Source organism: Muscardinus avellanarius, assembly GCF_963383645.1.
Source record: "Muscardinus avellanarius genome assembly, chromosome: 9".
Classification (NCBI taxonomy): domain Eukaryota; kingdom Metazoa; phylum Chordata; class Mammalia; order Rodentia; family Gliridae; genus Muscardinus; species Muscardinus avellanarius.
The window spans coordinates 109199739-109225241 of NC_137795.1; the positions used below are offsets into that span (position 1 = coordinate 109199739).

The following is a 25503-nucleotide window of genomic DNA, read 5'->3' on the forward strand; positions in this document are numbered from 1 at the left end:
CTACTGTTCACTGCCAAAACACGAGCTTTTCTGGGGGACATCCCATACCCAAGCCACAACAAAAATTAAGGTTCAACTCAACTCGGGTTTATTGGCGCCCAAACAGGGACCTGCCTGTGACATAAGGATGCAATTTATCCAACCTGAAGAGTGTCTTGAACTAGTTCAATAGCTTTCAGATTAACTTCAATTTGTTTTCATGCTTGTGCTCCTAAATATGTACTTATATGTTTATATTTTAAATATATATATTTAGGAGCACAAGCATATCACTAATTGTATCCCCCACCACCACTAGCATTCTCTAGAACAGTTTACATGCCACTAGTTCACTGGGAAATGATGGGGAGGAGCCCATTTTCCAACTACCAATTTGTCTCCCAAGTTATCCAGAGGGGGAGGTTTATTAGAACTTAGGTACTGTGTCTAGAACACAACTGAGTTTGAGGACTGTCCTCCTCCCCTTCCCTCTTAAGTCTTTTTGTTCTCACTTGTGACTTATTTTCGTGCTGGGATTGAAGCCTGGGCCTCTGGCCTAGACCCTGCCCGGCTGGATTTGGCCTCCACCTGCATAAGGAATAGGCAAGGGATGCAAAAAGGAAAAATCAACTTTATGCAGTTTGATTGAACAGCTAATTGCTTCTCTGCTGTCTCACGGAAGTGATTACAATTCACAGAAACAAAAGCCAGATGATACCCATGCTGTATTTAGCCAGAAAATATGTCAATATACATTTAAATTTCCTTGGCCTCTGCCTTCAGCGCGAGGAAGGAAAAGCACTATCAAGAAGCTGCTTTTAATTTCAAAGGGTATCTGAGGCTAGATGTGGCGGGCACACTTGTCATCCCAGGACTCGGGAGGCCGAGACAGGAGGATCACAGTTTCCGAGGTTAGCCTCAGCAACTTGGCGGGACCCTGTTTCAAAACTAAAGGCAGAATAAAACAAAGGTAGAATGCCTCGGGTTCGGTCCCCAGAACCAAAGGGGTGGGGGGCTGTTTCGCCACCACTGAGCTGCAACCTCAGCCCATCTCAAAATCGTAAGTTGCTTGAAGGGACTTTGTTGTTCACAGACACAGACCACTTCCGAGTCCAAAGCCACGATCTCAACCCGGGGACTGCGACCCTGGGTCAGGAGATTGACTGAGCCACAACCCATTTTATGAAACATAAGAACAAAGAAGGTACGGCGAAGCCTTTGCCTTGGTTGTACAACACATTTACGAGTGGGTGACGTCATGCATTTCTTTCGAGGGGATGCAGTCAAAGGCTAGCAATATAACGCTGTGATTCTATGACCTTGAATCCCCAGTCTACAAGGTTTCACTTCCTTCCCTATGTAGCTTAAGCCCCATGGTAAATCATTTCCCACTACCCTTTATGCAGCTTCAAATTTCCTTTCTCATAGAGCCCTATGGTCTTTCTAGTCAACTGCTATGGACTCTGCTGTAGAAAGGCCCCCAGAGCTGAGAGTGCTGGTGAGCACCCATGAGCTGGGTCTTCCCCTCTCCTCCCTACCTGTTGGGACCAGGCCCAGATCTGCCATGGCTAAAGCTCACATGTCTACGTGCAAGAGGCATTCCATCTCCCGACGCCGCTGTCGCACACCCTAGGGGTCTTGAAGCACATCAGACTCTCTGACCCAGCCTGGGCTGCAGATGAAGGTCTGGCCAGCTTCCACTGCCACCACTGACTCAGAGAAGCTGGCGCACCATCTTCACCACAAAAACCACCCACCCTTTGTTCTCTACGCACTCCCCTCCAGCCTCCTCTAACTCTTCCCCTAGCTCACTCCACGTGCTGTTATGACTCCGCCTCTGAAACAGAAGAGTGAAGACTTGAATATGAAGATGAGGGCACCCATGCCATCCCCACAGAGCAGAACCCGGCCTGCTAGTCCTGATCCCCGGGAGCTAAAGGAGTTAGGCGGTCACGCAAATTTCTAGTTTCATCAGTTATTGACAGAACTTCTGTAAAACAAGACTGGCTCCCAATCTTTCTCCCACTTCTACCTCCTACCAGTGGAATTTTTACAGTTCAAGCTTGGTGTCATTTCATTCCATTCTGAACTCTGAGTTCTCAGAGTGCTGGTCGTGGATTAATCTATTCATCTACTAAAATACTTGTTAAACAGCTATTATGTGTCAGGCAGGCACAATTCAGGCACTGGGACGCATCAGCAAACAGACAGAAACCCCTTCCCAAGTAAATAAATTCAATTCTAACCGAAAGTAAGCACAATCAGTCAATATTTGGGTATCTATTCTATGTGACTAGAAGGTAAACTGTTACCATGTTTTTTAAAGTTAACAATGCTGGCCCTGGTGGTACACATTTGTAATACCAGTACTTGGAGGCTGAAACAGGAGGATCACAGGTTCGCAGCCAGCCTCAGCAACTTAGTGAGGCCCTTTTACAAAATAAAGAGTAAAATAGGGCTGAGGGTATAGCTCAGAGGTAGAATGCTCCCAAGTTCAATCCCCAGTAATCTCTGCAAAGTTAACAAAATTAATGTATCTAAGCATGATGACTGGCAGCTATTAGCACCACAAAAAGAAAAATAATGAAACTTTATGTGCCATCTAAAGCAAAACATAGACATCCACTCTGAAAGCAGTTTGGGTGGGGAAGAAACCACCCAAACTTGATCAAACCACTTGCTGTATCTACCTACCAATTCGGAGGAAATACAGGGATGTCCTGGACGTGCTGAGTATTATGGGGAGCTAGTAACTAAACCCAGATTCTGGAAACACTTCAAGCCTCACACAAACCAAATTTCTAGGGTGGACCTACGCTTCAGTATAAAAACCAAAACCAGCCGTCCCAGCCTGCAGACAAGTTTGAAAACCAGCACTCCAAAGTACTGCTATCCAACGTGAAAACAACCCAGGCCCCCTGTGAATGTGCAGATTTTAACTCCACAGATCTGGAGCGAGGTGTAAGATTTTCCATTTCTTTTCTACCAAGCTGATCCTGGACCACACCTGGAGAAGCAAAGCTCTAACGTTTGAACATTTTCTCAAACTTGGCTGCACCAAAGAATCGCCCAGAGTTTCAAAACCCACTGTCTGGAGCCAGGTGTGGTGGTACATACTCTAATCCCAGGAGTTGGGAGGCCAAGACAGGAGGACTGCAGATCGGATAGCCTCAGCATGTAGTGAGACGCTTATCAACCTAATGAGACCTTGTTTCAAAAGAAAAAAACGGAAGCCAGTGTGGTGGCGCACGCTGGTAATCCCACACTTGGGAGGCGGAGACAGGAGGATCGCGCAGGTTCGAAGCCAGCCGTGCTGGCGTAAGAGACCCTGTTTCCAAATAAACATATATTAAAAAACGTAAGTCTAGGAGTGTAGCCCGGAGGTAGAAGGGCTTCCAGGAACCCTAGTACCACCAAAAAAGAAAAAATGGCCGTGTGGGGTGGGGGTGCAGGGGAGGGCGGGGGTTGTAGCTCAGAGGTAGAATGCCCTGGGGCTCAGTCCCCAGGTACAAGGGGAAAAACAAAAAAAAAAAAACCACGGCTTGGATCTCACACCCAGTGACTGATCTAACTGGTAAACACCAGGACTTTGCAAGCCCCTGTGATTCCATAATATACCATGCAGTGTGTACAACATCTACCTCACTGAGGGAGACAGAGAGAAAAAAAATAGAGAAAAGCACCTGTGTGTGAGTCAGTTGGCCAACTTGCTTTCCAACTGTGTGTTACCTTTGCTTACTGTTTACCAGTATGCCTTACTTAGTAGTCAAAAGCAACCTGATTATAACATTAACTATATTATAGTCACAGTTCACTGTGATAAGCACCCTCTGCCACTTCTCTCTCCTTCAAGGAACTTCGCCTATCACTCTGGCATCATATCCACTCTGTCTAGAAGTAGAATCGCTCAAGTAACTTCCAGATCTTTGTAAAAGAAACAGGCACCAGTGCCGCCTTCTAGTAACTGGCTTGAGTGATCTTCATAGGAGGATGGCAAAGCCAAAAACCTGTAGCAGAAGAACAGGTCTAAGACCATGGTTGGCTGCCCCCCCCCCCTTTTTTTTCGCTGAGGACTACATTCAGACCAAAATTCATGTATGTACCAGTCAGCTATACCCCTAGCACTTTTTATTCTGAGACAAAGCCTCGCTCAGTTGACAAGGCTTGGACCTGAGGTCCTCCTGCCTCACCATCCTGAGTAGCGGGGATTACAAGCGTGCACTTCACCACCCCGGGCTGAGAGCAGACACTTGGCGTTCTGGTAAAGACAAAACGACAGGGATGCAGAACAGACAGGAGCATATCTTCTGGGTTGTGATGGACCTGTTCTGTATCCTGACTGTGGTTGAGGTTATACAACTGTACTTGCCTGTCAAAACCCGTTAAACCCTAAACCAAAGAGAATACATTTTCTATATGTAAGTTATACCTCTTTCAAAAGAAACAATTTCATCTTTAGCTCATAAACAAAATTTAATTGGAAATAAATTACAGACTTACTTTAAAACTAAAACCATAAAACTTCTGGCAGAAAACTTGTAAGAAAGCCTTTTGATTTTCAAGTAGGCAAAGATTCCATACAAGCAAAGACTGTAAGAACTATTCACAATACACAGCTCTAAGTAAGAATTTTTATTCAGGATATATAACTCAATAAAATAAGAACCCAATATTGTGAGCAAAAGAGTAACAAACTCTTCATAAAAGAATACATGAATGGCCATTGGGTAGTTAAATGGTTGTTCAACATCTTCAACACTGGGAAAATTCAAATTAAAAAAAACAACTAAAAACCTACCATGTGAGATTGGCTAAAGTTAAAAAACAACAACAAAATCCCCAATATCAAGTATCAGTGAGAATGAGCAAGCAGCAATTAGAACTCTCAACTCTTGATGGTGCGAGTGTAAAAACCACAAATGTTTTGGAAAACAGATAGTCTCCTCTAAGTACATATATGTACTTAAGTGACATATATGTGACTCAATAATCCCATTCTTAGGTATTTACCAATGAAAAATGACTATGTCCACAGACATAAAAATGCTCTTAATAACTTTATACTTGCAACAGAAGCTCCCAAATTTCCTCATACAGAGCATAAAAGCTAAATGTGTGCATGTATATTTCCTGCCTTTTGTCCCACTCTGTTTTTTTCTCTTATAAAAACTTCCCTTTAAATCGGGCATGGTGAGCCGGGCGTGGTGGCGCACGCTTGTCATCCCAGCATTCGGGAGGCTGAGACCAGAGGATCGCGGTTCGCAGACAGCCTCAGCTACTTAGTGAGGCCCTCTGCAACTCGGTGAGAACCGGTTTCAATATAAAGAGTAAAAAATAGGGCAGGGGATGTAGCTCGGAGGCCAAATGCCCCTGGGTTTCATCCCCAGACCCGCAAAAATAATAAATAAATAAATCGGGCATGGTGGCACAAGATTGTAATCCCAGTATTTGGGAGGCTGAGACAGGAGGACTGAAGGTTCCAAGACAGCTTCAGCAAGTAGTGAGACTGTCCATCAACTTAGCAAGATCCTGTTTCAACAAATAAAAATAGGGCTGGGGGTGTACCTCAGAGATAGATAATCTCTGGGTTCGATCCCCAGTATCACACACTAAATCAATCAATCAATCTTTCCTTTCCCCAAAAAATGGAGATACGAGGCACAAAGGTGTTTCTTCAAAGCTGGCTTTGAATAAACCTATTTCCCCACCAACCTGCCTGCTGAGGTGTAGTGAGTGATGGGTAGTAAACCATCTTGCCTGCATGGCTGCATTCTCAGTAGTCAAGTATGGGAAACACCTCAAACCCCCACCACAGGTGGCTGAATAAATTATGGTACACCCATACAAGGGAATACTATTCACAGTAAAACAAAGTTACATGTTCAACCAACCAATATCAAAAACACTACACTTTCAGAAGAGTGTATATTATATGATCAATTATGACAATTATCCCTTAAGAAAAAAAAGACCAAACATGAGGAAAAAAGGAAAGACAAGGCATTTTATCCTTTTTCTGGAGCTGCTTCCCATCTGTAAAATGAAGGTAATAGGCGCCACCTCTTAAGGTGATGTACGGATTAAATAAAAATGTGTGCGCACGTGTGCGCGCGCGCGTGTGTGTGCGTGTGTGTATACACACACACACACACACACATATATGGTATATTACATGCTATAAATCTAAGTGATCAACCAATAAATGTCGATATTACTATTACTATTAGTAATTTCCCTTAGGACAAATAATCAGCTTAAGAGAAAAAAGCATTTTCACAATTAAAACACAAATTTGAAACTAAATATGATTTATACTACTTTAGCTAAATTCACAAAATAACATGATATAAAAGTCAATGCAGACACATCAGCCACTCATACCCCTAAAGTAGTAAATTATTGTTTCCGTTATCCACTGCTATATCACAAACTGCCCCAAAGCTCAGTGAATGAAACTATTTCTTTCTTTCTTTCTTTTTTTTTTTTTTTGGTGGAAATGGGGTTCCTGGAAGCCCTTCTACGTCCGGGCTACACCCCCAGACCTATTTTTATACTTTAATTTGGAAACAGGGTCCCTTAAGCCAGCGCGGCTGGCTTCGAACCTGAGCGATCCTCCTGTCTCCGCCTCCCAAGCGCCGGGATTACAAGCGTGCCCACCACCGCGCTCAAACCATCTCATTTGCTAGTGTTTCTGCAGCGGAGGCTGGCCCGGGCTGCGGAATGGCTGGGGAGACTCAGCAGGAAGGCAAGGCTTCATTCACCCGGTCCACATCCTCTTCCAAAGCCCCTGCACTGTTACCTGAGGTCCCCAAGAATGCAAAAGTAGAGGCTGCTGACTTTGAAAGGCTGGACGCCGACAGCTGGCACATCAGCACCCCCAGTGCAGGCCCAGACAGCCGGAGCGAGGCGGGCTACCCGGAGGCCCTTCACTGGGACCAGCCACAGAACCACACCAATCAATCAGACTAGGTTTGCAAGCAGCAGGCTACAGTCACCTGCATTTGTAAAGAGACCAGAACCTGAACATATCACCATTGCTAAAAGGGCTGGAGTAACAATGGATTGTACAAGGTTTTAAACAATCTGTTCCCTGCGGGGGTGGTGGCGCACGCTTGTCATCCCAGCACTCGGGAGGCTGAGACGGGAGGAGAGATTCGCAGACAGCCTCAGCTACTTAGCGAGGCACTCCATGTAACTTAGTGAGACCCTGTTTCAAAATAAAGAATAAAAAATAGGGTAGGGGGTATAGCTCAGAGATGAATGCCCTTGGGTTCCATCCCCAGACCTGCAAATAATAATAATAATAATAATAATAATAATAAAATAATTACTATTATTATTATCATCATCATCATCGGGAGGCTAGACCAGAGGATCACAGTTCGCGGACAGCCTCAGCTACTTAGTGAGGCCCTCCAAAACTTAGTGAGACCCTATTTCAAAATAAAGAATAAAAAATAGTTCAGGGAGGGTAGCTCTGAGGTAGAATGCTCCTGAGTTCCATCTTCAGACCCATGGGGGGGGGGGGGGGGCCCAAAAACAGTATGTTCCTTATATGACATACAATGCTGTCAATGGTACAACTGGTTGTGGGTTTTTCATCGGGAGGGGTCACGTGTGTATATATGTATACGGGTTACCAAGGAAGCATTCTGAAGTATGCCTACTATTCTAATCTGGACGGGGGGGGGGGGGGGGGGTGCACGAGGCGCTCCTGTGTACTGGAAAAGTGCTCGCAATTCTAATATGAACACCCATCCCACACCACCTGCATACAGTCAGATGAGGGCACCTGATGTGGATGTACAAGCGTCACTTAACAGGACCTTCAAGGGACAGAGCTTTAGAGTTTGCAAAACATTTTCACACGCTTCGCGCCTATGAATTAAGCAGCGTTGACATCATCTTGTTCTTTCTCACACCCATTCCTAAAATTCTAAAATAGAAGCTGGGAGAGGAAAAAGTTAAGGTGCAATGATTATTTTGACAAAGCAAGACAGAAAAACTAAGTAAAACTGGATGAAAAACTTACTCACACTTTCAAATAGTTACGGTATGTATGCTACCACTGCCAAGCACCATGCTACCAGAAAGTATCTGAAGAAAAATAACACACAGCGACTGACCAAATTACAGGAATGAAGAACTGTCCTGACCGCCAGGATTATTAAACTAAGAGCCCCCCCAGCCCTATTTTTTTTATTATTTTAACTTTTTAACAGAGTCTCACTAAGTTGCAGAGGGCTTCCCTCAGCAGCTGAAGCTGGCCGCAAGCCTGGGACCCTCCTGCCTCAGCCTCCCAAGTACTGGGATCACAAGTGTGGCTTTTACAAGGGTGCTGACCACGTTCTGCTAATGAAATCCCAAAGGTGCCGTTCCCAGCACACTAGTCCATGACACCCTGGCTGTTCTTCTCATTTCCACCCCACCCACTTCCCAGAGCACTGAAGGAATCTTCCGGAGGATGTTAAGATGGGCATAGCACACATCTGGCCCAAAGCCTGATTTGTTTCTGTACAGCTGGCTGATATATCAGAGCTAAGGATGATTTTCCTTTTATCCGTAAATGGTTGGGGGAGTTGATAATTCCAACTCTGTATATGAATAATGTTTACTGACACACTTGCCAGGTGTCCACGCTGCCTTCAGGCGACACAGGCAAAGGTGAGTAATTACAACAGAGGCTGCTTGGCCTGCAAAGCTTGAGACATTAACTATCTGGCCCTTCCCAGAAGCCTGCCAATATTGGTGTAGATCATTATCATTTGTTGCTTAAAACTGTCCAGCACTTCCCACTGTTTCTAGGAAAAAGTGTCACATTTTAAGGCTACAAAGCTGCTCCTGACAGGCAGCTGACACACAGGTAAGCCTGGACTTCCGGCTGCCTGGCCACGTGCCATTTCCCAGCAGGGCCACACTGCCTTTGCTTTGGAGACATTCTCCCACCCCCAGTTACATTAGTTGTTCCTTTGATTATTTCTCTAAAGCATTTACCCCAATTGTATTTAAATAGTCTTTGTAGCAGCTGGTCAGTGTCAACGCTGCAGCCCCCAGTGGCAAGCTGTAATCCCAGTGCTTAGGAAGCTGAGACAAAAAGCGCAGGTGCCCGGCTAGCACAAAAAAGAAATCAGGGCTGGGGATATAGCTCAGGAAGAATTTCCCTGGGTTCACCCCCAGTACTACCCCCCCAAAAAAGCCAGCTCCAATCCAGGCACCTCTTGGGATCCCAGTACATGGAAGGCCAAGGCAAGAGGGTCACAAGTTGCCCACCATGGGCAATTCAGTGAGACCCTGTCTCAAAATAATGAAAAGAGCCGGGCTGGCGCACTTGTAAGCCCAGCACTTAGGAGGCTGAGACAGGAGGATCAAGGTTGGAGAACAGCCTCAGCTACTATTTAGTGAGGCCCTTTGCAACTCAGTAAGACTGTTACAAAATAAAGAATAAAAAATAGGGCCGGTGGTGTGGCTGGGAGGCAGAATGCCCCTGGGTTCCATTCCCAGTACTGCTAAATAAATAAATAAACAGGCAGGAGGTTCAGCTCATTAGTAGAGACTTGCCTAGCCTGTGTGAGGCCCTGCTTAATTTCCAGTTCCCCCCACACATATATCCCCCAAAAGTACTGGTTCTGGAGCCACAATCCAAATTCTAATTCTGGCTTTGCCATTAACTGTCTGAATTTAGGCTCGTAACTTAGCCTCTCTGTACATCAGTTTCTTATGTGCAAATAAATACGCAGAACTGTACCTATCCTGAGGAGTTACGGGCTACTAAGAGAGTTAATAAGCAGAGCCTGGAGTGGTGGTGCGTGCCCGTAATCCCTGGCACCACCAAAATAAATAAATAAACAAATAAATTTGAATAGGACTGGGAAGTAGAATGCCTCTGGGTTCAACCTCCAGTACAAAAGAGAGAGAGGGAGAGGGAAAGAGAATGTGTGCGTGCGTGCGTGTTACTGCAGGGATTGTGTTGAAGGTGGTGCCCACAGACCAAGCACTGCTTCAGCATCGCCAACGACTCCTGCTGTCTGCCTGCTCCTAAGCATCCCTGCAGTTCATCACTAGGTGCTGGCGAGGCCAGGGCCATGCTGCTCCAGCCAGCCTCAGCGATGAGTCTGTAACATCTGTCCGGCACATGGTAACTGATTTATTAAGCAATGAACACCCATTTGAATGACATGTAAGCTTAAAGCTTGTAAACTCCTCTCCAAGGATCTTTTGGGCAAAGAGGTCCTGGCGAGTTGATAAAAGCTCTGGGCTCTTCCCCCAGAGAACGTGCCCGCATTTCAGGGAAGGCTCAGGAGCTGCAGGGGGCCCTCTACCCTGCCTGGCAATCCCCAGAACTGCGCAGAGCGCTCTACTGCCGGCACCCTGTGCTGAGCTGGTGAACAATGCAAACCCCATCTGCTAAAATCCCCAGGAAATTGGGCCAGGTCTCTTGCCCTGTAAGGATACAGGTGATGTTTTTCTGAGAAATTTTTTCCTGAATTGTAAACACAATACTTTAGGTTTGCAGCTCGGTTTTTGCGGTCTTTCTCTCCAGAGAAAGGCCTCCTGAAACCTCTGCGGGCTTTCGTGGGTCGGTGTCAGGTGCTCCTGTCCCTGGCCTACACAGTTATCAGGGCCAGGGCGGAAATCCCCGCATCGCACTGGAGGAGTTTCCCAGCAGGGACCAGAATCCCCCCAGTTCCCCACAGCACAGGTCAGCCACAGGGAGAGGGGACCTTTGTCATTTATGTCCTTATTCAGTCACACAAGTCATAACCAACAGAGAACCCACATTTTACAACTTCTCTTTAAAATGTTTTACATATGATTTAGATTTTAAAAATGAGCAAAATATCAGCCACCCCTACATACACATGCCTGTATGTGTGCACACACCACACACAAATCTTAAAGACGCATTTTCAACTTATGATACTGTATTGTAATTTACTACAAAATCATGTAGTTAATATTCAACTCTCTTTTTTTTTCTTGGAACTGGGGGGTGGAACCAAGGGGCATTCTACCTCTGAGCTACACCCCAGCCCTATTTTTCAGTCTTTTTAGTTTTGAAACGGTCTGAGTTGCGAAGGGCCTCACTAAGTAGCCGAAGCTGTCCTCTAACCGCGATCCTTCTGTCTCAGCCTCCCAAATGCTGGGATTATAAGCGTGTGCATGGCGGATGCTCAAGAGTTAACTTCTTCAATATCCTTAAACTGTTCTGCTTTGACTAGTCCGCAGGGCCAAGCAGGGTGAAAGCAGAGGTCTCAACGGTTCCCACTCTAATTTACTTAAAATTTCAGTGTTCTATCTATAGGGAACTCTTTTATTCGAAGTACAATATATATTTTTTTTTCTTGCGGGTCTGGAACCCAGGGGCATTTGACCTGAGCTACACCCCCTGCCCAATTTTTTATTCTTTGTTTTGAAACAGGGTCTCAGAGTTGCGGAGGGCCTCACTAGGTTGCTTGAGGCTGTCCGCGAACCGCGATCCTCCGGTCTCAGCCTCCGGAGTGCGGGATGACGAGCGTGCCACCGCGCCGGCTGAGATGGACAGCATTTGTAAACCAAGCAAGCGCTCACGGTGTAAGTATCTCAGAGTTTGCTGCCAGTGAGCCGCGAGCCTAAGCTATTCTGTGAGTACCAATCTAAGATTCAGAATAAAGGTTCTTTCAAATGTGATCACGAAAGACATCAGAATGCTTTTAAACGCACAACCATGTTCAAATTCAGTTCTGATTCATTGAAACAACTAAGCACAATCCACTCAAGGCAATATTAAAGTTATTGTCTCCTTATTCTTGACCTTAAACTATGAAAAGCAATATAAATGTAGGACTTCCCTAATAACATAGTGTCAGCTGTTTGTCATTTCATAATAAAAGTTGCTGTTTTTATTTTTGAACTTCTCTGGGATTTAGCCCTGCTATTTATATTTAGAAGCTATACTCTGTGTGTGTGTGTGTGTGTGTGTGTGTGTGTGTGTGTGTGTACGTACATACTAGGGAATGGAACCCAGGGGCATCCCACCTCTGAACTGTACTCCCAGCCCTATTTTATTTATTTCAAAACAGGGTCTTGCCAGGCACGGTGGCGCACGCTTGTAATCCCCGCTCTTGGGAGGCTGAGACAGGAGGATCGCACAGGTTCGAAGCCAGCCTCAGCTACTGAGTGAGGCTCTCAGCAACTTAGTGAGACCCTGTTTCCAAATAAAATATAAAAGAGGTCTGGGAGTATAGCCCGGAGGTAGAAAGCCTTGGGGTTCCACCCCCAATACCACAAAAAAAAAAAAACACAAACAAACAAAAAGAATAGGGTCTTGCTAAATTGCTGGGAAGCTGGCTTTGAGTTTGTAATCGTCCCAAGTACTGAGATTACAGGTGCAGGCCACCACATCTAGCTCCAAACCTCGTATGTATTTATATATTTATTTATTGTGGTACTTGGGATTGAACCCAGGGGCATTCTACCTCCAGGCTACATCCCCCATCCTTTTTATTTTTTGTTGAAACAGAATCTTATTAAGTTGCTGAGACTGCCTTCGAACCTGTGATCCTCCTGTCTTGGCATTCCAAATACTGGGTTACAAACACTAATCACCATAACTGGCTTTATTTTTTAATTCATTAATTAATTAATTTGTGTATTGGTGGTAATGGGGTTCCTGGAAGCCCTTCTACCTTAGGGCTACACTCCCAGACCTATTTTATATTTTTTTATTTGAAACAGGGTCTCGTTTTATATTTTTTTATTTGAAACAGGGTCTCTTAAACCAACGCGGCTGGCTTCGAACCTGTGTGATCCTCCTCCTGTCTCCGCCTCCCAAGTGCGGGGATTACAAGCGTGCGCCACCACACCCGGCTGGCTTAATTTTTTTTTAATTTTGAATCAGGTCTCACTAAAATTGCCTTGGCTAAGCCAGGTGTGGTGATGCACATTTGTAATCCCTGCATTTGGGAGGCTAAGACAGGAGGATCGTGGTTTGAGGACAGTCTCAGCTACTTAGTGAAGCCCTTTGCAACTCAGTGGGACCCTGTTTCAAAAATAAATAATAGCCAGGCTTGTCATCCCCGCACTTGGGAGGCAGAGACAGGAGGATCGCGCAGGTTCGAAGCCAGCCGCGCGCGCTGGCTTAGGAGACCCTGTTTCCAAATAAAAATGTAAAAATAGGTCTGGGAGCGTAGCCCGGAGGTAGAAGGGCTTCCAGGAACCCCAGTACCACCAAAAATATAAATAAATAAATAAATAAATAAATAAATAATAAAAAATAGGGCTGGGGTGTCTCTTGGAGGTAGAATGCCCCTGGGTTCCATCCCCAGTGCCACAATAAATAAATAAAACAAAATTGTCCTGGCTAGCCTTGAACCCGCGATCCTGTCTCGGCCTCCTGAATACTACTGCGCGCCACCACTCTATCAATTACACGGTAAGTCAGGCACAGTGGTGCATGCCTGTCATCCCGGTACTCAGGAGGCCGAGGCAGGGGATAGAAGCTTGAGGCCAGCGCCAGCAAGTGAGAGAGATCATTTCAAAATTACAAGAAAGCACAGCTGGTGGCACAGCTCAAAGGTAGACCCCACCCTGGATCCACCGGGAGGGAAGGAAGGAAGGACAGGACAGACAGAAGGAGACTTAGATTACAGCCCCTGACGAGCTGCGAGCCTCCCCCAGGTCCAAAGCAACTCACCCCAAAGAGCGCCACAGTCTGAAGCCAAGTGAACTGGCACGCGCCCCCCGTCCCGGCCCTCCGTCAGCTCACTCAGCCCCGCATCACAGCGCCGCCTCCCCACTCCACTTCCTACCGCCTCGCGTCTGCCACCCCCGCTTCCTTCCGCTCGGCGTGCCAAGTCCTCCCCGCTCGCAAGCTCCTCTTAGGAAGCTCCCGAAGGACGAAAGACTGAGGCACCGCCACCACGCCCTTCAACTGCTAGAATCCGTTTTTTGGTTTTTTTTTTCCAGCACTGGGGACAGAACCCAGGGGCATTCTAACTCCGAGCAACACCCCGAGCCCTACTTTTTATTCTTTATTTTGAAACAGGGTCTCACTGAGTTGCCAAGGGCCTAAGTAGCTGAGGCTGTCCACAAACCGCCATCCTCCTGTCTCAGCCTCCCGAATGCTGGGATTGCAAGCACACCACCACGCCCGGCTGAATCAGCTCCTCTTAATCAACTCTGCCCAACAGTGAGTGGCAAGATCCTAGAAAAACAGGGCATGGGTCTCAAAAGTGGGGCCTCTGGAGGTCCCCTGGAATCTTTTTAAGGGACCATGAGTTTGAACTATTTTCATAATAAAGACAGCAGTTGCCGTTTCCACTGTGTTCACACACTTGTACTAAAGGTGCCAGCACAGCGATGGTAAGACTGCCAGCCCTTGGCGTGGATGGAGACACACTGACGGGTAGAGCTTTACTCTCCAGCACTGCACACGGGTGTGTGTGTGTGTGTGTGTGTGTGTGTGTGTGTGTGTCACTGAACAACATCCTTGAGAGAGCTATGAAATGATAAAGCTCACTTTGACCCCCGGCCACATATGTGTGTGGTGTATGTGTGTGGTATCGAACCCAGGGCTTCTACCTCTGAGCTACATTCTCAGGCTTTTTTTTTTTTTTTTTTTTTTTTAATTTGGAAACTGGGTCTCACTAAATTGCAGAGGGCCTTGCTAATTTGCTGAGGCTGGCCACCGACCTGTGATCCTCCTGTCTTGACCTCCCAAGTACTAGAGTTACAGGTGTACAACTGTGTGCCACACGACACCCCAGCCTACGTGTTTTTAAAATTCTGCGTGAACACGCTTATAATCCCAGTACTTGGGAGGCTGAGACAGGAGAATCACACAGGTTTAAAGCCAGCCTCAGCTACTTAGTGAGGCCCTTTGCAACTCAGTGAGACCCTGTTTCAAAATAAAGAATAAAAATTGGTCAGGGGGTGTAGCTCGAAGGTAAAATGCCTCTGGGTTCCATCCCCAGACCTGCAAAATAAATAAATAAACAAACAAACAAACAAAGACATGTGCATGCCTGTGCACACATAAATAAATAAAAATGACAACAGAAAGCCAGGCAGATAGAAATAAAGAAAAAAAAGATTACCTAGAAAAATAATGTAATACCACTTCACATCCATTAGGATGACTTAAACCAAAACAATAGGCAATTTCAAGTGCTGGTGAAGATGTGGAAAAACTGAAAACTTCATACATTGTTGGTGGACACATAAAATACTGTGGCCATCCTAAAAATAGTTTGACAGTTCCTCGAAATATGTTACCGTATGACCCAGCAATTCCTCTTAGAAATACAACCAAGAGATATGAATGTCCATAAAGGTATTATTCATAACCAGAAAGCAGAAACTCATGCATCCAACTGAATGAATGAAGAAAATGTGGTATACTCACATAATGAAATATTATTTGACTGTAACCAGGAATAAAATAGTAATACATGCTACAATGTAGAAGAAACTGAGAAATATATAAAATTAAAGGCCAGGAGAGAGTGACCGGTAATGAGCGTAGGGTTTCTTTTTTGGGCGATAAAGGCTAAGTATGGATAGATACAACCAACACAGATACCAAAATAACATTTAGCCAGTCATGTGGACACACGCTTGTAATCCCAGTACTTGGGAGGCTGAGACAGGAGGATCACAGGTTCTGGGCAGCCTCAGAAACTTAGTGAGACCTTGTTTTTTAAAAAACAGGGCTAGCCAGGTGTGGTGGTGCACACTTGTAATCCTAGCATTTGGGAGGCTGAGCCAGGAGGATCGCAGTTCGAGGACAGCCTCAGCTACTTAGTGAGGCCCTTTACAATACAGTGAGACCCTGTTTAAAAATTAAAAAAAAAAAATAGAGCTGGGGGTGTAGTTTGGAGGTAGAAAGCCCCTGGGTTCCATCTTCAGTACTGAAAAGGGGGGGGGGCTGGGGTGTAGCTAAGAGATAGAATGTCCCTGGGTTCAATCCCCAGCACCACAAAACGAAATAAATAAATACATAAATAGCAAATAACATTTAGCGCTAGAAAGTCATAATCACAAATTTGAGCTCTGATCACCATCCTGCGGGAACAAATGAGAGTAAGAAGTGGCTTCGGGCTTCAAAAGAGCGGCCAAGAGCCCCCCACCCCGCACAGGTGTACAACGTCAAAATGTTTCCAAGGACCTACATGTGCCACTCCACACGCTGGGGGATTTTATACACGGCAAAGTCTTTATCTTTCTTTTTTTAATGGAATGTCAAAAAAAGCTCAAGTAATTTAAAAAACAAACACTCCAAATACAATGACTGCATTCTACTGAGAATAACCATTGAATGGTGGTCTTCCTTATGAAGTATCCAAACGCTACTTGAAACATTCCAACAGTAATACTTTGAGGATATTTGTTTGTCTTTTACCAAACCATACAGTTGTTTCATTTTCTCTTATAATCCTATCCCTATTAACCACACGTAAGAGGCTTACACATGACAAATAGGCTTCTGATTATGGCCTAATGGTAAACCAGATTACCATTACTCTCCGTGTGGGATCCAGGGCTTGGTGCCCACACGAGGACAGTTTACCTGACCTTACAACTTGAACTCACTTTAGCCACTAGCTACCGCGGACTACTCGGCTGTACTTAAAACCCTGGAGTACCAGGGACTCCGCGTATGTGACCGTCGCCAAACACAAAGCACTTCTCTGAAAGCTAGACTGAGTTACAGGTGACGTGTCCTTAAAAAACTTCTGTAAAGCACTGTAAATAACAGGAAAAGCACTTCAGGAGTAAAAAAAAAAAAAAAAAAAAAAAAAAGTTTCTAAATTACTTAGGATTTGGTAATCAGTGTTTTCAATAAACACAAATTTTAAAGGCCAAGTTGTAAAGTGTTTTGGTTTCAATTTAGGGCAAACTTTTACAATAGCTTGTGATAAAGTTAAAGCGAGCACTCTAGTCAAACTGGCAAGGCATTTAATCAAGACATTGTGAGAGGTGTGGTCCCTAGAGCCTACCTCTCCACTGACTGCCAGTCACCACGACAAACCAGCTCGGCAGGGCAAAGTGCCACAGCCTGGGAAGCTCGCGCTCAAATTCTTCTGCTATAGCGCCATTTGCAAACAAGCGCACCAGGAAGCCCCAAGAAGTCTGAATACTGGAAACTTCTCAGAAAGAGAACAGCACATGGACGCATGCTGGCAACCAGTCTCAGCCTTCCACCTGAGACTCCGTAAACTGTAAGATATCCTGGTTCAAAATGAACAACTTTAAAATGAAATGCAAGACTGGAAATAAGTTAACCCCTCCAAAACATTTTTCCCCCAGTACTGGGGATTGAGACTGAACCCAAGGGCATCTATCTCTGAGCTACACCCGCAGCCTTATTTTTTTTCTTCTGTATTTGTGTGTGTGTGTGGGGGGGGGTACTGGGGGCGGAACCCAGGGGCTTTTCTACTTGCAGGCTATACGCCCAGACCTATTTTTTATACTTTATTTGGAAATAGGGTCTCACTAAGTTGCTGAGAGCCTCACTAAGTAGATGAGGCTGGCTTCAAACCTCTGCGATCCTCCTGTCTCAGCCTCCCAAGCTCTGGGATTATAAGCATGTGCCACCACCCTGGGCTTTTTCTGTATTTTTAAACAGGATCTCATATGGTGTTGCAGAGGGCCTGAGTAGCTAAGGCTGGCCTCGAACCTATGATCCTCCTGTCTTAACCTCCCAAGGACTGAGATTACAAGTGTGCACCAGGATACCCTGCTCCAAAACATCTTTTAATCATCACAATAAATATGGAGAAATAGGCTGCAGAAATGTGACATACTGAGAGCACAGAAAATGGGTCTAAAAATGACTCTATGTCCCAGTGTAGGGTAAACTAGCACTGCACTTAACCAACAGCAATTTGTTCTGTTTTGTGGTACTGGGGACTGAGCCCAGGAGCATAGTATCTACAAGCTACACCCTCAGTTTTATTTTATTTTGAAACAGGTTAAGAGTCTCACTACTTGCTAAGGCTGCCCTCAAACCTGCCATCCTCCAGTCTCAGCCTCTCAAACAGCATTTTAAAATAAGTGCTTTTGGTGGTGTACTCATTCGAGTCACCCCTCCATACTAGTCTGGTTTGGAGCTGTACCTATCACCTATCCTCTGTATTTCTATCTTTTAATAAACTTCTTTAAATCTTAAAATAAGTGCTTCTGAAGGAAATGTCTTAGAGACATTTTAGGAGGTCTTTAGGAGGATGAGAACTAGAAGATAAAACAATGAATATCAGACATTAGGAATTTTCGTGAAACAACTATAAAAAATAAAACCTAGTTCACTAGAATCACTTTTTGAGGGAGGAAGGGTGGTATTGAGTATCGAACTCAGGGCCTCACACATGCTACGCAACTGTTCTATCTCCAGCCTTTTTATTACTAAGTGCCCAGGCTGGCCTCAAAATTGCAATCCTCCTGCTTCGGGCTCCCCGATGTCTGGGATTACAGGCATCTGCTACCACATTTGGAAAGTCTGAACCATTAGGACATTTTCTTGGGTTGAAATCTAGCCCAGGTAACTTCTTCACTTAGTTGGGATAAGTGTCTCATGAAAGCAAGCTCACTCAAGAGCCAGGAGATATAATGCTCCCAACTCTCCAAAATGCAGAGGAAATTCAGGGAACAGAGAGAAACACAACGGTGACGCAGGCCACCAACAAAGGTAGGGCCCGGGTTACACACTGGCACCGGGGAAGGGGACAGACGGCCTCTGGTTCACGCGCCGGCGCTGAGAGGCGGCAGCTGATCAGGCTCCCACCTACTCCTTACTCTTGCCCTATATACACCGGATCTGCCCCGGCGCAACACAAAGAATTGCCCCCACGACGCCGGGCACCCCGGATTCCAGGCCTCTCAAAGCCCTTGATCCCCACCCTCCCCACACGTCGCTAAGATTTCCCCCAGCTTGAACTTGAAGGAGACAGAATAAAAGGATGAGTAAGCAGGCTGTAGCCGATCTTGGTCAAAGAGCACAGACCCTGGCACCAGCGGCGGAAAGTGGGGGTGAGGAGGCAGAACAGAAGGGGGCGTCTGCCCAGTGAGCTTCCCGGTGGCAGTTACACCCCCCCGAACACCAGGGGCTCCAAATGCTCGCCCCCTGCGCCCCCAGTCAAGTGCACAGAGTTACTTCTTAAAACCAGCACGCAGAGATGAACGTGACTTCCCCAGGCTTCTGGTGGTCAAAACAATAAAGCCTCGCCCTGGGCGCGCCGAGGTCCGGCCCTTCTCCCTCCTCACGGGGGCATAGGAACCACTCGCTTTTCCGCGTTTGGCCAAGCCCCCCTCCCCGACCGCCAGCCCGTTCCAAATGCATGTCAGCTGTTTGGGGAAGTGAAGCCAAACAAACAGGCTTTTGAATTACTTGGGCAGCCTGGTTACCGGCACCTGACCTTATTTCTTCCCTAAGAAAAATAGGACACCAGAGACCAAAAATGCCTTTTTCTCTCCCTTCCTATCTCGGCCGCCGGCGGGTATCTGGAGGTCTGTACGGGGGGCTCGTCTGGGCTCCGTCGGCGGGAAACTCGCCCCCGCCGGCCAGAAACCCCGGGTCCCCAGACTCCTCTAAATGGCCGGACTTCGCGGGTGGACAGAAGCCCAGGTGCCGTCTTTGTTACAATCCCACGGACTTCCTTTAATTTGGGGGGGCCTGGCGAAGGCTGCCGAGGGCGGCGGGTGGAGACAGGGGCGCCTCGGGCCGGCGCGGGCGGCCGGGCTCTCCCCGGCCCCCCGGCCCCGGCGCCCCGGTCCCGGGCCGGGGACGGCGACCGGCCCCGCCGCCCTCGCCCCGGCGGCCGCCGCCCCGATCACCGCCAGCGCCGCGGCTCAAAATGGAGGTTACGAAACGCGCGCCGCCCGCCGCCGCCGGCCACATGGCCGCGCCGGCTCCAACTCGGCAGGCCCGGCCCGCCCGCCGCCGGGCCGCGCGCCCGCCACTCACCCACCGACCGGTAGCCCAGGATCGCGATCTTGCGGGACTTGGACTGCGGCATCTTGGCGGCCTCGTCAGCCCCGGCCCAACCACATCCACCGCGGCGGCGGCGATCGGCGGCCGCGCCGGGCACAGCGGCACACAGGCGGGCGCGGCGGCCTCCTCCCTCGGCCTCCCGCCCTCCCTCCCTCGCCGTCGCTCGCTCGCGCCCAACCGCCCCGAGCCGCCGCGGCCCCTCCCACGCCCACGTGACCCGCGCCGGGCTGCGGCGGGCGAGGTTTCACTTTAAAGGGAATAAAGGGGGACGCCGGGCAGCCCCCAGAAAAGTCACGACGGAAAGTCGCTGCGTCACGACCCTCCCACCTTCTTCCGCCGCCTTTTAATTACGCAAGTTTTCTCAGAACGCCGATTGGGCCGCTCCCGCCCGCCCGCGAGATGACGCGACGGAAACTCCGGCTCCTATTGGGGGCGGAGAGGGGGCGGGGCCGGGGGCGGGGCCGCTCACCCGGGAGCTAAAAATACACCCGGGCGGCGAAATCGCGGCCGCTTTCTGGTTGGGTTTGAAGGCTTCGAACGGCCGGAGGGCGGGAGGGAGGGGAAAGGGAAGGAAGCTCCCCGGCGATTGGTCGGGGAGGGGGCCGGGGGCGGGGCCAGCGGCGAGAGGCGCGGTGATGGGGGAAACGCTAAGCGATTGGCGGACCCGCGCCCGCTGAGTCCTTAAAAGGAGCGAGGCGCGTGGCCGCGGCGGGCTGACTGTGGGTTGTCTGGCGCCGCCCTCGCGCGCGCGTGTCTGTGTTTAATTACCATCCCGCTGTATATATCTTTAGTTAGACCGGGCTTGATGTAGGTGGTGACTAAGCGTCATCCATGGCTGAAGGACTGTGGGAAGAATGGAATCTGCGTTCATTCAGTGTCGGTACTTTCATTAAAATCAGCTTGAGCCTGGCCAGTTCAGATGTCAACCCCTGTGATACGCGGGGTTCGGTGCACCTTACGGGAAATCGCTCCCGCGGGGAGCCCTGTTGGGGGGCCAGCGCGTCTTCTAACTTTAAACACTCGTGGGGCTAATTCAGTAGGCAAACAAGGAAGTCGGCCATTGTCAGCGGAGCAGCGAGAGGAGGCTGCTGCCTTCTGGTGTGGGCGGGCCGCTCCTCTATGCGGATGCTGGCAGGCGCCTTTCCCTTTTTCCCAGGGAAAGTAGTGGAGTGGGACCACCCTCCCTATTCCCACTAATTAGTCTATTATTAAAGGCGAGTTAAAAATAAAAACACATGCATCTTTGGAACCATAGAAAAGTGCAAGACAGCACTGCAATAACTCCAGCCTGAGGCTAATGTTAGGATTTTGAACCTTACACCAAATACGTTCTAGTTGACAGACTTCTTTTCCTATCCAAATTATGAATGAGTCACTGCGTCATTGATATAATCTCTGAATCATTTTGCTAGCATGGAAATACGCTTTATTGAGTTTACATTTTCTCCTATTTGGGGGGGGGGGGATTAAGTGAATTGGCCAGGGTTGCAGAGTCTGCAGCCAGGGCTTCATTTCCCTCTGTTCAGTACTAAGATTACTCTCCCCCACCCCCTTTGGTACTAGGGATGGACCTCAGGGGCATTCTACTTCAGAGCAAATTAAGCAAGCTGAAACACCCTAGCCCTATTTTTTATTCTTTATTTGAAACAGAGTCTCACTAAATTACAGAGGGCCTCATTAAGTAGCTGAGGCTGTCCATGAACCTGGATCTTCCTGTCTCAGCCTCCCAAATGCCGAGGTTACAAGCGTGTGCCACCACACCTGGCTGGCACTGTACTTCTGAGATACACCCCAGTCCTATTTTTTCTTCTTTATTTGAAACAGGGTCTCAGCGAGTTGCAAAGGGCCTCACTAAGTAGCTGAGGCTGTCCACAGAGCACAATCCTTCTGTCTCAGCCTCCTATATGCTGGGATTACAAGCATGCACCACCACGCCCAGCTTCTAAGATTACTTTATGGTTTTATTGCTATTGAGATTTTGACTACAGATATACCTGGCCAGGAGCTTGTGGTTAATGAACACCATTCATCCATACCTACAAAAACAGAAATATAGCCGGGCGTGGTGGCGCACGCTTGTAATCCCCGCGCTTGGGAGGCAGAGACAGGAGGATCGCGCAGGTTTGGAGCCAGCTGCGCTGGCTTAAGAGACCCTGTTTCCAAATAAAAATGTATAAAAATAGGTTTGGGAGCGTAGCCCGGAGGTAGAAGGGCTTCCAGGAACCCCAGTACCATATATATATATTTTTTTTTTTCTTTCTTTTTCTTTTTTGACTTGTGAAAGGGCCTGAAAATCTGAGTGTAACATAAGTACCAGAACTTCAGTCTCTGATGTGGAGATCGTGGCAGTTCATTGACTCCGTCGTGTTCACAGACCAGCTGTACCAGGGCAGTGAGTTAGGTTATAGAAGGGCCAAAGGATGCCCAGAGACCGCACAAGAGACACATTAGGTTTATTGGGGAAAGTTTATAAGCGATCAGCTCCAAAAGCAGTGACGAGAGTCAGAGGTCACCTCCGCGCCTCCCTGCCTCACCAAGCAGGCGCGTCTCACGAATCACCCAGGGGTGGCTGGCTGGACGAGAACTCATATTCTCTCCATGGTGTCCTCCATGCCGTTCCCACTGGAGGTTTATGTTAGGCCGTCCAAGCAACAGCATTATCACCTTCAGCTTGTTAGTTTGCTTGTATGACCAGCATTGCAAGGAGCAAAGGAGTCTTGTAGAAATAATACTAACTTGCCCTGGTTGCCGGTGCACACAAGAGAAAGCCGGCGGGGCGTGGTGGTGCAGGCTGGGAGAATGGAGGACAGCCTCAGCAAGTGGTGAGACGCTCATCAACCTAGGGAGACACTGTTTCAAAAGAAAAATAAAAGCCGGGCATGGTGGTGCACGCTTGTAACTCCAGTACGGGGGAAGACAAGAGGATCACAGCTTCTCAGCCAGGCTCAGTTACTGAGATGCTCTGCCCCTTAGTGAGACCCTGCTTCAAACTAAAAACTAAAAAATAGGGCTGTGGGTGTAGCTTGGAGTGGAGGTAGAATGCCTCTGAGTTCAATCCCTAGTACAGAGAGAGAGAGAGAGAGAGAGAGAGAGAGAGAGAGAGAGAGAAGGATGGAGAGCGCGCTTCAGTATAATATGGCTCATTGTTCTCTTAACGTGCTAGGTTTCTGGAAACAGACAGGAGGCATTCAGTGGCAGGGGGGTTACCAGCCCCATTTCCTTCAGGGACGATAGACCCCCACACATGCCTGGACGCCCTTACGATCTTATTGGCCCATCTTGCTCCTGTCTCTCAGTGGCACATCAGGATGTATGCTGCAAACAAATCCCACAAGAGCAAGACAGAGAGCAACAGAGTGTATTAATCGCTGCTGTGAGAACAAGCCGACTGACACAGGACCTCTGCATGCGGCAGGAAGGGGTTGTGACCAGGCAGAAACAAGATCCATACCAAGTTACCTGGAGAGCAGTATGGATTCGCAGTTTATGTAGAGCTACAGACACCGTACGATATTTATCTAGGATGTTCTGTTTTGTTGTGATATTAAGCCCAGGAGCATTCTAAGGGCTAAGATTATAGGCACAGGCCACCACATCTGGCTTGTAACATTTTGTTTTAATGGAGACACAGGTACCTCCCTGCACTGCGGTTGCTACATCTAGCACGTTACCCTCTGCGGTGCCACCTTCCACACGTGGATGGTTTCTTCGTCAAGCCAAGTGCTGGCACTGGATTGTCTAAAGCAGCAGCAGTACGTTCAGCAAAAGCCTCTCCCTGGAGCTCAGCGCTGGCTACTTGATAAGCGCAGCAAGTGGTGAAGTCGCAGTTCAAGTCACTCTGTGTCTATGGGACTTTTCACCAGGTCTGCTAGTAGGGGTTGTAGAAAAAGTGGGCAGTATCCTTGCTGGGATATCAGGACTTGTTCTTTGAGTGAATCAGACAATCCACTCACAAGGCAGGTGTGGCCACCCATGGGTGCCATCTGCCCTATACCCCCCCCAAGGGAGGCATGTGCTCCCACAGGGGCTGTTCCACTCTGCCAGCCTAGAAACCAATCCTTGAGTACAGAAGGTTACATTGCTTAAAGAGGTTCATCCTGTATTCATAGAAGCCAAAGAGGTCACTACCGTTACTTCTTTCTACATAGAGAAGAACTGTTTCATTTCTACCTGTGTGGCACCTAGCCACCCAAGCCAGCAAGCACAGTGGACCTCAGCAAAGCCTTAGGCAGGCCCATCTGTTTCTGCACCAAGCAGAAAACATGACTTTTAGTGCCCTTAAAAGAAGGTAAACAGCCGGGCAGGGAGGCGCACGCTTGTAATCCCAGCATTTGGGAGGCTGAAACAGAAGGATTGCAGTTTGCAGACAGCCTCAGCTACTTAGTGAGGCCCTTTGCAACTAACTCAGTGAGACCCTGTTTCAAAATAAAGAATAAAATAGGGCCGAGGGTGTAGCTGGGAGGTAGAATGCCCCTGGGTTCCATGCCCTGTACCCCCCCCAAAAAAAAGAAGAAGGAAGGAGGAGGGGGAGAAAGAGGGGGGACAAGCTGGGCATGGCGCACACTTGTAATCCTGGTACTTGGGAGGCTGAGACAGGAGGATGGCAAGTTTGCGGCCAGCCTCAGCTACTTTTCAAAATAAAAAAAGGTCCTGCTTCAAAATAAAAAAAATATAGGTCTGGGTATAGCTTGAAGGTAGAATGCCCCTGGGTTCAATCCCTGGCAACCCCCCCCCTCAAAAAAAAAAGAAGGTAAACTTGCATCCAGGCTCATAGTACAGTTGTCCAGCTGTGTCCATGAGCAGTGGGTGCTGCTCCGGCTCAACATCTGCTTTCACTGCACCAAGGTGATTGGTTGGAGGCCAGTGAGAGGACAGAGGCAGCTCGCTGCCCGTCCAGCCATCCAGTTTATTCTACGTCTCCATGCCAGTACTTGCAAATTCTGCAAATATGAGCTCTAAGGATGAAACTTTTAGCAGACGTTAACCCAGACAAGGAATGCCCATCAAACAATACCTAAGCAGCCCGGTCCTTCGGGGTGAGAATACTACCAGCCCGCGGCCCGGCCCCAGGTTTACGATGCTGCTCCCTGTCCCAGTGGTCCCTGTATATTTTGGCCAAGAAAAGCTTGATAATTAATGGTGGTGGTGTTACAGATCATAAAAGAAATGACACATTTTCCCTTAGAGATGAAAAGTCATGAGTCAGAGCTGGGTGTGCTGGTCCTCACCTATTATTCCAGTACTTGGGAGGCTGAGACAGGTTCGAAGCCAGCTTCAGCAACTTTGTGAGACCCTGTTTCAAAATAAAAACAAACAAGGGGGTAGCTCAGAGCAGGGGGCCCCTGCGTTCAACCTTCAGTACAAAAAACAGTGGGTTAGTCATTTTTTTTTTCTGTGTGTGTCTTATCCTAGTCCCTGGGCCACGGACCTAGAAACTCGAAACTCACACCTCTGTGGCCTCTGCCAGGAGGCGCGGGTCTGCTGGCAACGGCCGTCGTGAGCTGCCGTGCTCCCTGGGTGGAGTACGGGTGCTCTTCATTGTCACTCGAGTCCAGATG

At 47.8% G+C, this 25503-nt stretch overlaps 1 protein-coding gene across 1 annotated transcript in view; it reads right to left on the reverse strand.

The window, feature by feature from the left end:
- The window catches only part of RHEB (Ras homolog, mTORC1 binding), a 40584-nt gene extending 20581 nt beyond the window's left edge, over positions 1 to 20003 (reverse strand). The window contains exon 1 of the mRNA XM_080701974.1: positions 19919 to 20003. Coding sequence (XP_080558100.1) covers positions 19919 to 19970 — 52 coding nt within the window. The 5' untranslated portion in view covers positions 19971 to 20003. The remainder of the gene's footprint in view (positions 1 to 19918) is intronic.
- Between the last annotated feature and the right edge of the window lie 5500 nt (positions 20004 to 25503).